This window comes from Solanum dulcamara, chromosome 8 (assembly GCF_947179165.1).
Source record: "Solanum dulcamara chromosome 8, daSolDulc1.2, whole genome shotgun sequence".
Taxonomy (NCBI): Eukaryota; Viridiplantae; Streptophyta; class Magnoliopsida; order Solanales; family Solanaceae; genus Solanum; species Solanum dulcamara.
In genome coordinates this window covers 70,797,869-70,813,114 of record NC_077244.1, presented here as the reverse complement: position 1 = coordinate 70,813,114, position 15,246 = coordinate 70,797,869, and the positions used below count along the sequence as shown (strand labels likewise).

Genomic DNA, 15,246 nt, shown 5'->3' with positions numbered 1-15,246 from the left:
TTTTTTTGACTTATAAGCTGTTTTCAACTTATAAACTACTTAAAATAAGTTCATCCAAATAAACTCAACTATTTATTGAGGCTTATTCTAAGCACAAAATGACTTTAAGTTGGCTAGGCAAACACTCAAAAAAGCTAAAAACAGCTTATAAGTCAACCCAAACAGCCTCATAATAATATTTTCTGTCCTAAAATACTTATCATGAGAGCTATATAATTATGTGAATTTTGACCAATATTTTAAGATATATTTTTCGACATATTGAGATTAGAAGAATTGCAAACTTTTCACAATGTTTTTGAATATTTTAATTTGAAATTATTGAGTTAATCTAACTAATTTAGCTCTAAAAATGAATTACTCTAAAGAAGTAAATATGACAACTATTTTGAGACGGAATGAGTAGTATTGATGCATTTGAAATAAGAGGCAAAAAATAATGGCAAAAGAAATTCCACATTTATGCTAATAGTTGCATCTATTAACCCTTAAGAGAAATTTAAGGGGTAATATATATGTATTTAATTTTCAACTCAAAATAAAAAGGTCAGTCTTATTATGTCACCATACATGTGAATTGTTTTCTTGTTAAGAGTGAATACACATTGCAACAATATCAAAATGTTGACCATGCACTACTATTTGTTATTGGATTAAACTTTTAGAGTCACAAAATGAACACGGTTCACACATTTTATTGATGTTTCAAATATGTACCATTTGGACCATATAAAACATTAGCCATAATCAATTTGAGATGGTTAATTAGCAGAAGTTTAAAAATGTGATCATCTTGTTTTTAGCCGTTGGTATTTGTAGCATAAGAAATGGTTAACGAATAAGAACCATAAACACAACAAGTGAGGCTTGTTCAAGTGGTTGAACATCTCCATCATCAATCAGTAGTCGATAGGTTAAAGGTTCGAATCACGTTTAGAAAAATTATTGATCCTCCTAATGGGGCGAGGTAAGGGAGAAAGAGAACCCAAAAAAGAAATTTAACTGCATTGTTAGTGTATTATATATTCTAGCACATGAAAATATGTAAATTCTTTTTAGACCTTTGCTAGAATTTCCATTGGATGCATACAAATAGTATATAATTCTTTTATCACAAGAGCATATATATATATATATATATATAGGTTGAAGAGTTGTGTATAATTAAGCTCAGTTATTCCTTGGAGGGTGTGTTGTTGCCGTGTGATAATCAGCAGCAGTGAAATCCATTAAACTTGCTCTATTGCCTTCCATTTCTTTTCTACCTCTCCCAATTACTTGTACTTTAATAGATGCTGGAACATAATGACCATCATAAACTTCCTGCAATTGATAGAAGTACATAGTTGAACATCCTTTGTCGAAAAATGTTATACAATAACATATCCAGTATAATCCCACAGGTAAGATTTGAGGAGGTAGAATATGAGTAGACCTTACTCATATCTTTATAGGATAAAGAATCTTTTTTGTGTATCCTCGACACTAAACAATAACCTATAATAACAAATTATACTTCATATATATGTCAAAATACTTTCTTTTATACACAAAACAATGAAATTTTTTATTTCGCCAGGTGCAGAAAAGTAAGGTGACAAATTATAGTAAATTAAAGGAGAATTAAAAACAACAAGGTAGCATTGCATTATTTCTTTTACCTTGTCATCATTTATAAGATGGTTCCTTCCTACCTTGACAATGCCATTTCCAGCTTCATCAACGATTACAATTTTTTCTTTAACTGCAGAATCAGAGTGCATGTATAAATTAATGGACTATTATTTATGAGATTTCTCAAGAAAAAGGAACTTTTAAAATGTAGAGAAATTATGTACACATATAAATCAAAAGTGGAATGTACCTTGGTCATGAGCAATAGTAGTATCTTTTATGGATAGTAAAAAGAAAATAAGAACAAACATAACTTTTAAGGACAACATTTTTCACCTCTTTCTTTTGTTATCAAAAAGGGAGGGGAAGCACATAGAAAGAAACTAAGATTATATTTATAGAAAAAGCATAAGGTCCAAAACTTAGTCAAAATCTTGGGTGCACACAACAACTTTTTTTTTTTTGATTAAAAAAATGGAGATAAACATAAAGTACATTAATTACTATAGAAAACTTATCTAAAACAAAACATTTTTATAGGTGCCAAGAAACAGTTGCGTAGACTAAAAATATTAATTAAATGCATTTCCATACGTATATTCCACTATGAATTTGGTTCAGATTGATCATAACATAAAAGTCATACTTACGTACATAATACAAATAGGATAACTTGAAAGACAAATGAACCTAATTAATATACTTGGAACATTTAAGTTCGATTAACATTTTCAACATTCCCCTTAAATAACCTTAATTGCCTTCTCATATTCTTCAACTGCTTTTGATAATTTCATTTTCAGCTAACCAAAACATTTAATTTGGAATTTTCAGTATTTGTTTGGTAAAATTAAAGAGAGTGGAATGGCAGATACAACTGTTTTCCTCCTATCTGCTGGGCATGCAACCTTAATTCGAGCGCAGTTTTGTTTGTTGGACAGGGATTGCGTAGAAGCAAAACAAGTTGTTAATTTAAAAGTTTAATTTCTATATATTCATTAATAAAGTTACCCCATTAAATCATAATTTGTATAAATTTAGATTGATTATTAACCCGTCTATTAATTAACTCGATTTATTTCGATCCAAGTAACTTTTTTGGCGGGTCAATAACATTGGTAAAAGGAGGAGAAGGAGAAGAGCATGGACAAGTGGTAAAACTTCCTAGAATCACTCAATCTATCATGCTACTAATTGATAATAATAATAATAATAATAACAACAACATTGCAGTTTAGGATTTACTAACAAACAAGTCCACAACACGAGGGCTCGGTCTTCTACTTTTTTTTTTTTATTATAATCAGTTGTTGGTTAATTTTGAATGTTCTTTAAATTAATAATTATTTAGGGGCCGGGGTGGTGTGTGTGGGGGGGGGGGGGCTTTCACTATGAGATGTGGCTAAAGGATTGTGGAGACTTGGAATTAATGGTACTACTTGAACTATTGTGATAATCCGCCTTATCGTCATGCCATTTAGGTACTTAGGCGTTGCTATTCACGTGTTGTCGCACGTATGCTGAGTTGAAAATTAAAAGGTGTGACAGTATATTCAAATTTAGTGATTAAACTACTATAGTATTCTTCATGTCTCAATTTACGTAACACATTTTTCGCTCTAGAGTTACCCTCTATTGTACGGAAAATGAAGCTACTATAATGAGAGTTTTGGGATTCTCTACTTGGGATGTCTACCAATTTTGGGTCTTGGCCCCGCGGACTCGGTGGACTGTAAATAATTATTGCTATTTCAATTTCTGGGTTTTCGAAAAGGAGAAGACTTGTTTGCCTTTTTTTAGACATGGCCACATGAAACAAAACAAAAACCCAAATTGAAAAGAAAATAGTCAATCACATGACTTACTGCTGTACTACTTAACAATAACAGTGTTTGGCTTTTATCCACTTTTTTTTTTATTTGACGATTCAAACTCACAATTTTAGAATTGAACGAAGTGGATGTTTACCATCTGACCAACCCTTTATTATCGTGCTTGAGTTTGTTTGCATGCAATGATCATTTACCAGTTTGCTCAAACTATTCTATTGTATACATATATTTTGTCTTCTATATCTCCAACTAAAATAATTTTGAGATAACTCTATCTATTAAAATCTTAATAGTGTTTGAGTTGATTTTCAACCTAACTATAAATTTACCAGTTTGCTCAAACTATTCTACCACATATTACCTGCTATCTCCTATCAAAACAATTTTAAATAACTTTACCTATCAAAATTTAGACAGAAAAGAAGAAATCACTTATTTTGTTGTTTTTCTTGTCAGAGGCCCACAATGAAAAGAAAAGGGCGAAAGGGTCACAAATGGTAATAGCCTATTTGACCAGACCTTTGGAAGGCCAAAAAATACTATTTTTAAAAAGTGGGGTATTTAAGGAAGCTTTTGGGAGAAAATTGTTTTGGGGAAGTAGCAAAAAACTGGTTTTCAAAAGCTAAAGAAATAATTTCCCCCAAAATACTTGAAAGCACTTTTAAGAAAATACACTTAAAAATGATTTTTAAAAGTTTGATCAAGCAGTAATTAATGTTCAAAAGTGTTTTTGCAAAAAAATAAATTAGTCAAACACAAACTGTTTTTCACCAAAAATATGATTTTGGAAAACACTTTTGGAAAAAAAGTAATTAGAATAAGCTGATTTTAAAATCTTGACCAACTGTGACACAAATTTGAATATTACATTATTTTCTATAAGAAATAAAATGTAATATGCTCAACAGCCTTCAAACTGTATTCGCAAGTAAAATGATAAAGAAAATAATGCTGCTAGTTGTGCAATCCGAAATGATGAAATCAAGTTTCTAGGAAAAGTTCAAGATTCATTACATGGTAATAAAAGCGTCTCTAATACTGATTAAGAGGACAACACAATAAATGGGATGAAATTCTAAAATAACTATTCTTTCATTGAAGAGTGCTTCCTCTTACGAACATTTGGAGTTTCACTGGTAGAATTTGGCGTTGGCGCGCTGCTGCTACCATCATTAAAGTTGGCAGGATCTGCATAGGACTGGTAACCAGGAAACCTGAGGTGAAAAAAAATTAAGAAAAGAAGAAAAAGGAAAGCAAGAACACAAAATGTGCCACATGCAAAAAGGGCGGTTGGTGCACGAAGCATCTCGTATTCATCCAAAGAAGGGCCGCACATTCAGGTTGTAATGCAGGCAGCCCTACTCAAACACAAGCATCAATCGCAGACATAAAGACAAGTTTTATCATTGCTCCCAAAATCCCCTTCAAAAGTGGGCTAGATTAAAAATACGCAATATTTTCTGATATACCTGCTCACTCTTGTGGTTTTTCCATCTTTAGTTGTTTTTACATCAAATATGTTTCCTGTAGACAATTGACAGCAAATTCAATCATGTCAAAGTAATAAATTACTGCTGCTTTTAAGGAAGGAAAATGTAGGACTGAGCTCTAACAGAAACCAATTGTTAGCCTATCAATGCCAAACTGAAAATTAAAGTCATGACAAACATAAACAATCACTTTTGTTGCAACATAATAGCAACACAAACAAGGTAGTAGACTCACCAAATCAGTAGGAAAAACTATGACTTTATCAATACATGTTGATTCTCAATCAAGAAGAGGTTTACTATACAGGCCTTAGGTGATTAATTCATTATTGTTGGAAGCCTACAAATAGATCCAAAGTGCCAAACCACAGTATTAAGCATGCACTTTCTAATTTCCCTTAAGTCACCATGTGTATTGACATACAAATGCAATTATCAATCGGCAGTGCACATCTACAAAGATATAGACCCCTCTGTTTTAATATATACAAAAGACATGCTTACCGCATTCTAAAGAAGTATTTACCTCCAAATATAGTCTTGTCTGAGAAATACTTGGACATCAAATATTTTCTGCCCTCAATTTCATACTTGTTGAACTTCTCAATATCTTCCTTCTCCATGTCACTACATGATGAAAAAAAATTAGTTAGGACCTCTGGTGAGCTCATCATATGATTAGACATATAGAAGACTTGCATTAGAACAACTTAAAATGAGTGTTGGATATTAAAGAATTATAACGTAACAGGAAACTATTAAATCCCTCAATTTCATACCTCTTCAACTTCTCAATATGTTCCTTCTCCAGGTGGCTACATGATGAGACAAAAATAGTTAGGACCTCTGTTGCGTTCATAATACGATCAAACATGTAGAAGATTTGTATTAGAATAACTTAAGATGAGTGTTGTAGTACGATATTAAAGACTTGTAACATAACAGGAAACTATTGAAGCCCTCAATTTCATACCTCTTGAACTTCTCAACCTGCTCCTTATCCATGTGGCTACATGATAAGACAAAAATAGCTAGGACCTCGTTAATTTCATAATGCGATTAGACATGTCGAAGACTTGCACTAGAACAACTTAAGATGAGTGCTATAGCACGATATTAAAGATTTGTAACATAAAAGGAAACTATTGAAAGTTGATCAATGCATACCAAAAGTTTCTTTTTGTCAAGCCAGATAAGTACCAATTTTATATCCTCTTATGGCCCATGGAAGCAAACTTGCATGATGAAAGATAATTAATCAATGTCTCTATTACCTAAATACACCATCATGTTCCTAGGAGGGAAATTGTTGTCACAATCTTCTCTAATTAAATGGTCGCCAAATTAGCAGTACCCATTGATCCTTCCTTTTCGGAAAGAATTTGAATCTTTATTCACATTTTAAGATTTCATTTTTCAGCAGCATTCTTATTGGCTTATAACGGCGCAACCCACCGAAAAAGGGGAAGGAATTGGCTCAAAACGATATATCTTAACACTAGAATTGCAAAGAGGCCCTTATTATATGCGATAAAACAAGCAAAGACCCAAAGGAAATAGGCAGAAAGGGATAAAATACATGGAAACCTACACAAGGATGACAAGTCTACAGATCTAATATGGAATCACAACAACATACCCAGAGTGATCCCTAGGAGGGTGAGGTGTACACAGACCTTACACCACCTTTGATTTCTAATAAACCCTCGACTCAAGAAAAGAAATCTGGAATCACAAAGATAACAGCAAAAAGATACAAGAAACCCTCGACTCAAGAAAAGAAATCTGAAATCACAAATGCAACAACAAAAAGATATAGGAAAAAAATAGAAGACAACAAGATCTTCATTCGATCAGACAGATAAAAATTTCATACACACAATTAATAAAGACTAAAAAAGGGAACCAATTCATAAAATTGAAAGTTGGCACTAACCTAGGTACGTTGCAAGAGTGCAACAACACGAACATAGATGTGAAACTTACTGTCTTAACCCTTTATCCTTATATTTATATGGGGAAAAGACATAAATTCCCCCCGTACTTGTCTCGAAAAGTCAGTTACACGTTTAAACTATCATGGTGATCTATTACACACCTTTACTACTCAAAAGTGAATTTAATACCACCCTCAAACGTATAAAGCCAGTCGCACAATCTAGCGTGATTTACACGCGCCTATTAGATCTTTGCAAGCTTACACATGTAATTTATTTATTATCTCTCTTTTTTTCTCAATCATTTTTGCCTTGATTTTCTCTCTCCATTCTTACCTAAATGACTCCATTTTTTCTTCAAAAAAAATGTCATTTTTTTCTTCCTCTATAATCTTCTTTTCTAACCATTATCAAGCCTACCACCATGAAAAATTTCAACATCATCACCACCTAGTAATTGTACCACACCCAGCATCAAATATCACACGACATCACTGTCAAAAAAAATCACCATACCTAACCACCAATTTCACCACTCAACACCCAAAGAACAATTATCAATATTTATTTGCAAAGATCTTAGTAAGATAATTGAAAACGTAGTGCTCGATTTACTATCACTGATTTTGAGGAAAATCTAGAGAGGATTTTTCAGAGAGATGAAAGATCTATGAAAATACATTAAAAGATTGGATTTTGTGCAAAACCCAGAAACTTTTTATAGAGAAAAAGGAAGATCTGAAATTTTCTTATTTCATGTGCTCACAATCAACAAAAAAGATAAAATAAAATGAATAATCAACACTCTACTTACAAATTTGATGGTGGAAGTAGTAAGGATTGATCAATTTTAGATGTCTCACCTAAAAACAATTCGAGCAGCAAACCTAACTAATTGAATAATTTCGCCGATCTTTGCAGTGGATTCTATCCCTCAACCTTGTTTTCTATTTTTCTCTCAAAAATTATCATGGAAAAAGAGTGTAAGATGGCTTGTCTTTTTCATAAGCCATAGCAAAAAGAGCCTGTGATAAGAAAAAAATGAAGAAGAAGAAAGATAGGGTGGCGTGAAGGAGAAGGGGTGGGTGAAAAAAACCTTTTGACTTTATTTTTGACTCAAACACGCCTCTTTTATTTTGTATTTAATTTTATTTCCACATCAGCTTTGAGGGTGGTATTAAATTCACTTTTGAGTAGTAAATGTGTGTAATAGTTTGTTATGATAGTTTAAGCGTGTAACTGACTTTTCGGGATAAGTACAGGGGGAATTTATGTTTTTTCCCTATTTATATACACACATAGATATTAGCAAGTCGGGTTTTATTAGTAAATTCCAACCTATCGAAGTCATAAAAATAAATTAGCAAAGAATATCAACGTTTGAACATTTGGGTATTCTAGTGAATTTTGACTATTGGATCTAGCTCAGCAGTTCAGACTTTCCAACTGAAACCAAACAAAAAAATTCCTTCACACTTAGCCCAGTCCAGAGACACTTTCACAAGGTAGAGGTAAAGTATGCATACACACCACCCTACCCATACCTTACTTTAGGATTACACTGGGTATGTTGTTAACTTTCTTCTTAGACCCGTTTTGGTGCTCTTTTCCAGTCTATGCTATGGTAGCCCAAAGTTTCAATTTCTCTAGACTGGCCTTTTGGTGGGCTAAGTGAGAAGGAATTTTTTGTTTGATTTAAATTAGAAAGGTTGAACTGTTGAGCTAGCTCCAATAGTCAAAATTCACTAGAAAACCTATGTTTGTTGTTCCAAATACTAAGACATTGATATTTTTTGCTAATTTATTTTCATGATTTCTATAGGTCGGAATTTTACTAATATAACCCGACTTGCTAATATCCATGTGTGTATAGATAGATAAGGATAAAAGGTTAAGACAGTAGGTTTCACTTTTGTGTTCGTGTTGCCGCATTCTCGCACCGTACCTAGGTTAGTGCCAACTTTTAATTTTATGAATTGGTTCCCTTTTTTGGTCTTTATAATTGTGTATGAAGTTTATATTTGTCTGATTGAATGAAGATCTTGTTCTCTTCTATATTTTCGTATATCTTTTTTGTTGCTACATTTGTGATTCCATATTTCTTTTCTTGAATTGGGAGCTTCTTGTATCTTTCTAGTGCTACATTTGTGATTCCAAATTTCTTTTCTTGAATTGAGGGTTTATCGGAATCAAAGGTAGAGTAAAGTCTGTGTTCACCCCACCCTTCTGGGGATCACGCTTTGTGTAGGTTTCCATGTATTTTATCCTTTTCTGCCTATTTCCTTCGAGTCTTTGCTTGTTTTTTCAAGCTAAAGTCTTACGATGTAAATTTTATCACACATAATAAGGACCTCTTTACAATTCTAGTGTCGAGATATAACGTTTTGAGCCAATTCCTTCCCCTCTTCCGGTGGGTGCGCCGCCGTAAGCTAATAAGAATGTTGCTGAAAAATAAAATCGTAAAAAGTGAATTAAGATTTCAATTAAAGGAAGGATCTATGGGTAATGCTGATCAGGCGACTAGTTAATAGAGAAGCTTGTAACAACAATTTCCCTGTTGGGAACATGATGGTATATTCAGGTAATAGAGACATTGATTAAATTATCTTTCATCGTGCAAATTTGCTTCCATTGGCCATGAGAAGATATAAAATTGATAGTTATTTGCCTTGACAAAAAGAAACTTTTGGTATGCATTAATCACCTTTCAATAGTTTCCTGTTATGTTACAAATCTTTACTTCGTGCTATAGCACTCATCTTAAGTTGATCAAATGCAAGTCTTCTACATGTCTAATCATAAACTCAACAAAGGTCCCAACTATTTTTGTCTCATCATGTAGCCACATGGATAAGGAACAGATTGAGAAGTTCAAGAGGTATGAAATTGAGGGTTTCAATAGTTTCTTGTCATGTTACAAGTCTTTAATATCGTGCCACAACACTAATCATAAGTCATTCTAATGCAAGTCTTCTACATCTCTACTCGCATTATGAAAGCAACGAAGATCCTAATTATTTTTGTCTCATCATGAAGCCACCTAGGAGAAGAAACATCTTGAGAAGTTGGAGAGGTATGAAATTGAGGGCTTCAATAGTTTCATGTTACATTACAATCTTTAATATCCTCGTACAATACTCATTTTAAGTTGTTCTAATGCAAGTTTTCTACATGTCTAATCGTATTATGAACTCACCAAAGGTCCTAACTATTTTTTTCATCATTTACTGACATGGAGAAGGAAGATATTGAGAAGTTCAACAAGTATGAAATTGAGGGCAAAAAGTATTTGATGTCCAAGTACTTCTCAGATGACTATATTTGGAGGTAAATGCTTCTTTAGAGACGGTAAGCGTGTCTTTTATAAATATTAAAACAGAGGGGTCTATATCTTTGTAGATGTGCATTGCGGATTGACAATTGCATTTGTATGTCAATACACGTTGGTGGTTAAGGGACATTAGAAAGTGCATGCTTAATAGTGTGGTTTGGCACTTTGGATCTGTTTGTAGGCTTCCAGCAGTGTGAGTTTTTGACCGGTCAACACTCCGCCCGATACAACATAATTGGTGTAACAAAGTCAAATTAAAGTAAGTTGACCTTGTCATATGTGTTGGAGCTGGAAGGACTGTTGTTAAACTGTTTAAAGAAGCAGTCATAAGATCGTGGATTTCATCAACTATAAATGATGAAAACTATCCTCAGTAAGTAAAGAAGGATAAAGCTGTCAGCACAGAAATAATAAATTCTGTTTTTCTTATTCATAGGACCGACAAAATCCAACTAATGATGCTAAAACAAAAACACTTACATGATGATACAAATTAATGGTGACTCATTAAATATTGTCATTCAAAAGAGTAAATACCAGGAGATAGAACAACTTATACAAGATTGCATACACAAACATTAACTAGAACAATCTGGTTATAGCTAGTAGCCCAATCAACTTGCTGATTTTTGTTTTCCCGCCAAACATAGGTTTAAGTTCATTGTTAGTAGAAGAACCAAGGTTTATAGAGTACTTAAAATTTTGTAACTATTCCAAAATTGGAGCAGTATCACATTATTCCCTTGTCAAAACCTATATATCCTTGTTAGACCTGATAATAGTATTTTATCAATCAGCGAGCGATGGATTACATTTCTGGCTGAAAAAAAATTCTAACAGTCATAATGAAAACTTGAGGCCACCATCCACTAGCCAAGAAATTGTTGGGTTTATTCTAGCTTACAAGCTTAAACCAAAATTTTCCAAGTGGTTTAGAACCTAAAGCCTCTAAACCAACTCATAATTATATCCTTTCTATGAGGCATAGTGTATAATAATGATAGTTGCAGAGCTCCATAAAAATGTTACAAAGAAGAATAAAGGAGTAAATAGGTTAGACATATGAAATGGTTCTACACTTTATGTATTATTTCTACTGTAAAACAGAGGAAATATGTTTGTGCTTCCCAACTTTGCTACGAGAGGCGAGAGGCACTCTCCCAAATTCCACCCACATACAGCTCTCCTCTCCTAGTCCGGTGTCTCGAGGGAATCTCTTTTGAGGGTTCACCAAGCAATTAAATCCCAAATCCAAATGCTTCCCTTAGTAAGTTTACATCATCATTTAGATTTTGGAGTAACTGTAACCCATAACTTAAATTTCCAGATATGATTTGGATATCACCTAACAGGCTGCTATATAGAGTGATCCAAAAGATTTTACTTCCGATTGCTACAGAATTACTAACTATTACAGTACTTGTTTATGTCCGAGTGTGGCACATGATGCCAACAATATTGTAAAGCTTTCTGTTAGAATGTATGCTTCCACCAGAACAGTAGAGACCGGGTCCCTTATCAGAAATCAGTGCAGAAACTTAAAGACCAGAAAGATAAAATAGACATAAGATTTTTACGTGGAAACTCCTTACTCAAGGGAGAAAAACCATGACCTGTCCCACAGAATTTCAGCTCAAATCTTCACTAGAACAACTGAGCCAAGATTCAGAGTACAAGCTATTGTAACCTAGAAATTGTACTCACAATCCCTCTCCACTCCTTGTAACAACTCTGTTACAGACTTGAAATAATAACTCTGTTGCTTCCTAAATCACTAAACTCCTAGATGATTTAGAGTTCAGATGATCTCCATAACTAGCTCTAGTTACTTCAAAAGAGATAACAAATGAGAGTTGATCTAACTTCCTTTACAGATTAGGAAGTAGACCTTACAAGATTAAGAACAAAAAATTACAACTCTAAAAACAAGAATAAAAACACTGTTAACTCTATCAGATACTTGATCTTCTTCAAGAGCAAATTTCCAATACTTGAGAGCATGAGCGTATACGAATATTCCTTTTCAGATTCAAAAAGGCAAGTGGGAAAATGTTGTAAAAAGTGTATATATCACCGATATACCATGTGCTGGACGATTTGTATTGGTTAGACAACTGGCCTTCTGCACTGAGACTCGGCCGCGTACATACAGACCTGCAGACTTGGCAGGATCTGTTATGTACTATTTGTCTGCTGTCGTTACCAACAAGAAGTCCTCAAAGGGATCAGGTCCTCTACCTGTTCCCTGAGTTTGTCAAATCATCAAAACTGACTTCAAGAGCATTATCACTTTCTTCCTAAGCCAAAAATTCTTTTGAATGGGCTCCAAAATATTAACAAAGAATACCTAAGAGGCCATGCATACTCACTCTCCTGGAGACTTTCTTAGTTCCTGATTAAGCTTATCAAAGTTTAGATTTTGTCTGAGCAGATAGCTTATGATCTAAACTACTTGACTGATGTTCAAGTACTGAAAGATTTGACTTCATAAGAAAGAAGGATTTTTTCTGATAAGTAAAAGTAACCCTATTCAATAACTACTCTGTTTTTCAAGCAGACTTTGTTTTTAACTGTACTTTAATTTCACAACCCCGAATGAAGTAGTAGCAAGACAATCTCGTAAAAGTAAACTCTTTACGGCAATCCATGCAGATAAAAAACCACAACAAAGAAGTAACACAAAAACGTTATGCTAGATGATTACAACAAAGAAGTGACTCACTCAAGAGAATCCCTGACCACTCCCTGACCACACTTTCCTTATAATCTTCAAGAACAGTGACACTTGAGACCTCCTATAGTAGAAACAAGTAAAGCTAAAATAGAGAAACAAGAAGACAAACGGCTTAACCTGTACACCCTCCATCCCAATTTAAATGACACACTTTCTAGTTTTAAATGGCTCAAAACTTCTGGTAGTATTTCATTTTATAATACTACTTTAACAACTTTCTGATAATCATTCTCAATATGATACGGATTTACGATATTAAACTCACAATTCCCAATCATTTACTCATCTGGGCAGCTACTTTAACACCACAACTACCAATAACACCATTGAGAACAAGAAACTAGTTTGATATATTAATATGTACTCTCTTTCAAACTAAATTTTTGACCATTTCTTTTACGTATTTTCGTAATACAATATGTAGGTTAAGTTAGACAACAACATACCTACTGTAATCCCACAAGTGGGGTCTAAAGAGGGCACGGACCTTACCCTGCCTCGTAGGAAAGAGAGGTTGTTTGCAATTGACCCTCAACTTAAATAAAGCAAGCCAAACAATTTGAAAAGGGGATACAGATATGGGAGCAATAACAACAACGAAATAATGCAAAATGGAGAGCATTACACAACAAGTAGGAGAAAGAATAGTAACAACAACAAAATAATGCAATAATTGACGCACAAAAACCAGAGGTGATAGCCGAAATGGGAGAGCAAGAAACTACTAGAATAGTGCTAATACTACCAGTAAGAAAGAAAGGTCCAACTATTACCAATAAGCCTATCAAGCGAGGGAATGCTTGATTACCAATTAACATTCTAGCCATCCGCGACCTTCAAACTCTCATAGCTCAGGTCCAATCCTCACTAAGCTCAACATGTGTCATGTACTCTCTAATCACTTCTCCCAAAACTCTCCTATGTAGGTTAAGTTAGACATTTTTAGGAAACAAATGCGGAAAGAGTAAATTACACACAGGGGTAAGCAGAGGAACCTGATCTTCTAGAGGCAGACGAGGGTGATTACCGGAGGACATGTGGGAGGTAGAAACAGAGCCGGAAGACGAAGAAACCATTGAAATGCCAGTTTTGGAAATCTCGAGCTGCATCAATTTGCACCCAATACTAAACATAGACTAAAGCTTACTGAACAACGCGCCGAATGTATAATGGAGACAAAAGAGTACTGTAGAAAAGGTGTGATTCCGATGTATTCGCCGGCGAGTTGGGGAGCTGAAGGCGAAAGCAGGGGACTGAAAATTGTGAGGGCGCGGCGCAGAAGTGAAATAACCAATAAATCAGGGGTAAACACTTTGTTTGGATTATTATTAATTAGTGTTTGATATATTGTGTTTATTATATTGTGCTTAATTGTTTTAATATATTATATCAATGTACACATTAATAATTTGAATGATAAATATATAAAACAAAATAGGATACAAAGTAAAATTACTATGAAAAAATACAGTAAATAATAAAATATGATTATTAAATAAAAAATAAAATTAAAATGAGTAGAAAATATTAAAATAATAACGTGATCACACCAAATCGTTACATAAAATGGGATATTTCATCGTTAAGTTAACGATGAATATAAGAGATATGATACAATAAAATTTAAATAACAATTAGTACAAACATTATATTTAAATTAATAATAAAATACAATATAATGTTAACCAAAATAATAAATTTTGTCACAAATAGGAGAAAGCTAAAAATAAAATTTAAAAAGAATCCTGGTCCAACAAAAATCAGATGTATGGTAATTTCTATTTCTTTGTTATTAGTACTATTTCAGTAGAAATACATTAATATAATTCTACGCATCAAGCATTTTGTATTCATGTATAATTACGATAAAAAAAACTTTTTTTACTTTTATATGTGTTCCAAAGTAAGAATATACTCATTTCGATCCATAATAACTAATAAATAATTTGAATAATTTTTCAAAAAAAGTCCTTCAATATTTCTTTATATTTTTTATGAGTAGATTAGGATAATACAATCAACTAACATCTTAATTGTGGGGAGGGGGGGAGGGGGGTGTTCACGAAAAACTGAAAAATCAAAGAAATATATAGAAAATGGTTTGATTTTAGTTTTTATTTTTAAAATTCGATGAAATTTGATTTGATTTTGTGTTAAGTAAAAAAAAATAGAAATAACTGCCTATATAAACATCTAGCTAAAAAAATATAATTGTACACACATACAAATTTCAAGAATTTATTTCATATTCAAAATAACTTATCACAATATTTTGATATATCGCAACTAAATCTATAATTTTTTGCAC

General features: G+C 33.1%; 2 protein-coding genes across 8 annotated transcripts; both read right to left on the bottom strand.

Annotated features, from left to right (window-relative positions):
• Positions 1-1,011: 1,011 nt before the first annotated feature.
• Positions 1,012-1,968, bottom strand: LOC129901033 (uncharacterized). The gene is made up of 3 exons (XM_055976140.1): positions 1,865-1,968; positions 1,662-1,744; positions 1,012-1,323 (listed from the first exon to the last, which is right to left on the bottom strand). The coding sequence occupies exons 1-3, from the start codon at positions 1,941-1,943 to the stop codon at positions 1,171-1,173; spliced, it is 315 nt and encodes a 104-aa protein (XP_055832115.1). The 5' UTR covers positions 1,944-1,968; the 3' UTR covers positions 1,012-1,170.
• A 2,451-nt stretch (positions 1,969-4,419) lies between these two features.
• Positions 4,420-14,246, bottom strand: LOC129899009 (uncharacterized). Of its 7 annotated transcripts, XM_055973748.1 has the most exons (8): positions 13,934-14,246; positions 13,712-13,856; positions 7,737-10,512; positions 5,910-5,945; positions 5,716-5,751; positions 5,463-5,563; positions 4,916-4,970; positions 4,420-4,660 (listed from the first exon to the last, which is right to left on the bottom strand). In XM_055973748.1, exons 4-8 carry the CDS (start codon positions 5,939-5,941, stop codon positions 4,531-4,533), a joined length of 354 nt encoding a protein of 117 aa, XP_055829723.1. In that variant the 5' UTR covers positions 5,942-5,945; positions 7,737-10,512; positions 13,712-13,856; positions 13,934-14,246; the 3' UTR covers positions 4,420-4,530. The 7 variants fall into 7 exon arrangements, with proteins under 7 accessions (XP_055829723.1, XP_055829724.1, XP_055829726.1 ...); XM_055973749.1 differs by lacking the exon at positions 7,737-10,512; XM_055973751.1 differs by lacking the exons at positions 7,737-10,512; positions 13,712-13,856.
• Between the last annotated feature and the right edge of the window lie 1,000 nt (positions 14,247-15,246).

Bases quoted from the DNA above. Each gene is read 5' to 3' on its own strand.
- LOC129901033 (XM_055976140.1), bottom strand. From the start codon at position 1,943: ATGTTGTCCTTAAAAGTTATGTTTGTTCTTATTTTCTTTTTACTATCC. The intron at 1,745-1,864 runs GTACATTCCACT...CTGATTCTGCAG, and splicing joins TACTATTGCTCATGACCAAG to TTAAAGAAAAAATTGTAATC. The intron at 1,324-1,661 runs GTAAAAGAAATA...TATCAATTGCAG, and splicing joins ATCTTATAAATGATGACAAG to GAAGTTTATGATGGTCATTA.
- LOC129899009 (XM_055973747.1), bottom strand. From the start codon at position 5,810: ATGTTTGATCGTATTATGAACGCAACAGAGGTCCTAACTATTTTTGTC. The intron at 5,564-5,715 runs GTATGAAATTGA...TTCATCATGTAG, and splicing joins CATATTGAGAAGTTGAAGAG to TGACATGGAGAAGGAAGATA. The intron at 4,971-5,462 runs GTAAATACTTCT...AATTGTCTACAG, and splicing joins AGACAAGACTATATTTGGAG to GAAACATATTTGATGTAAAA.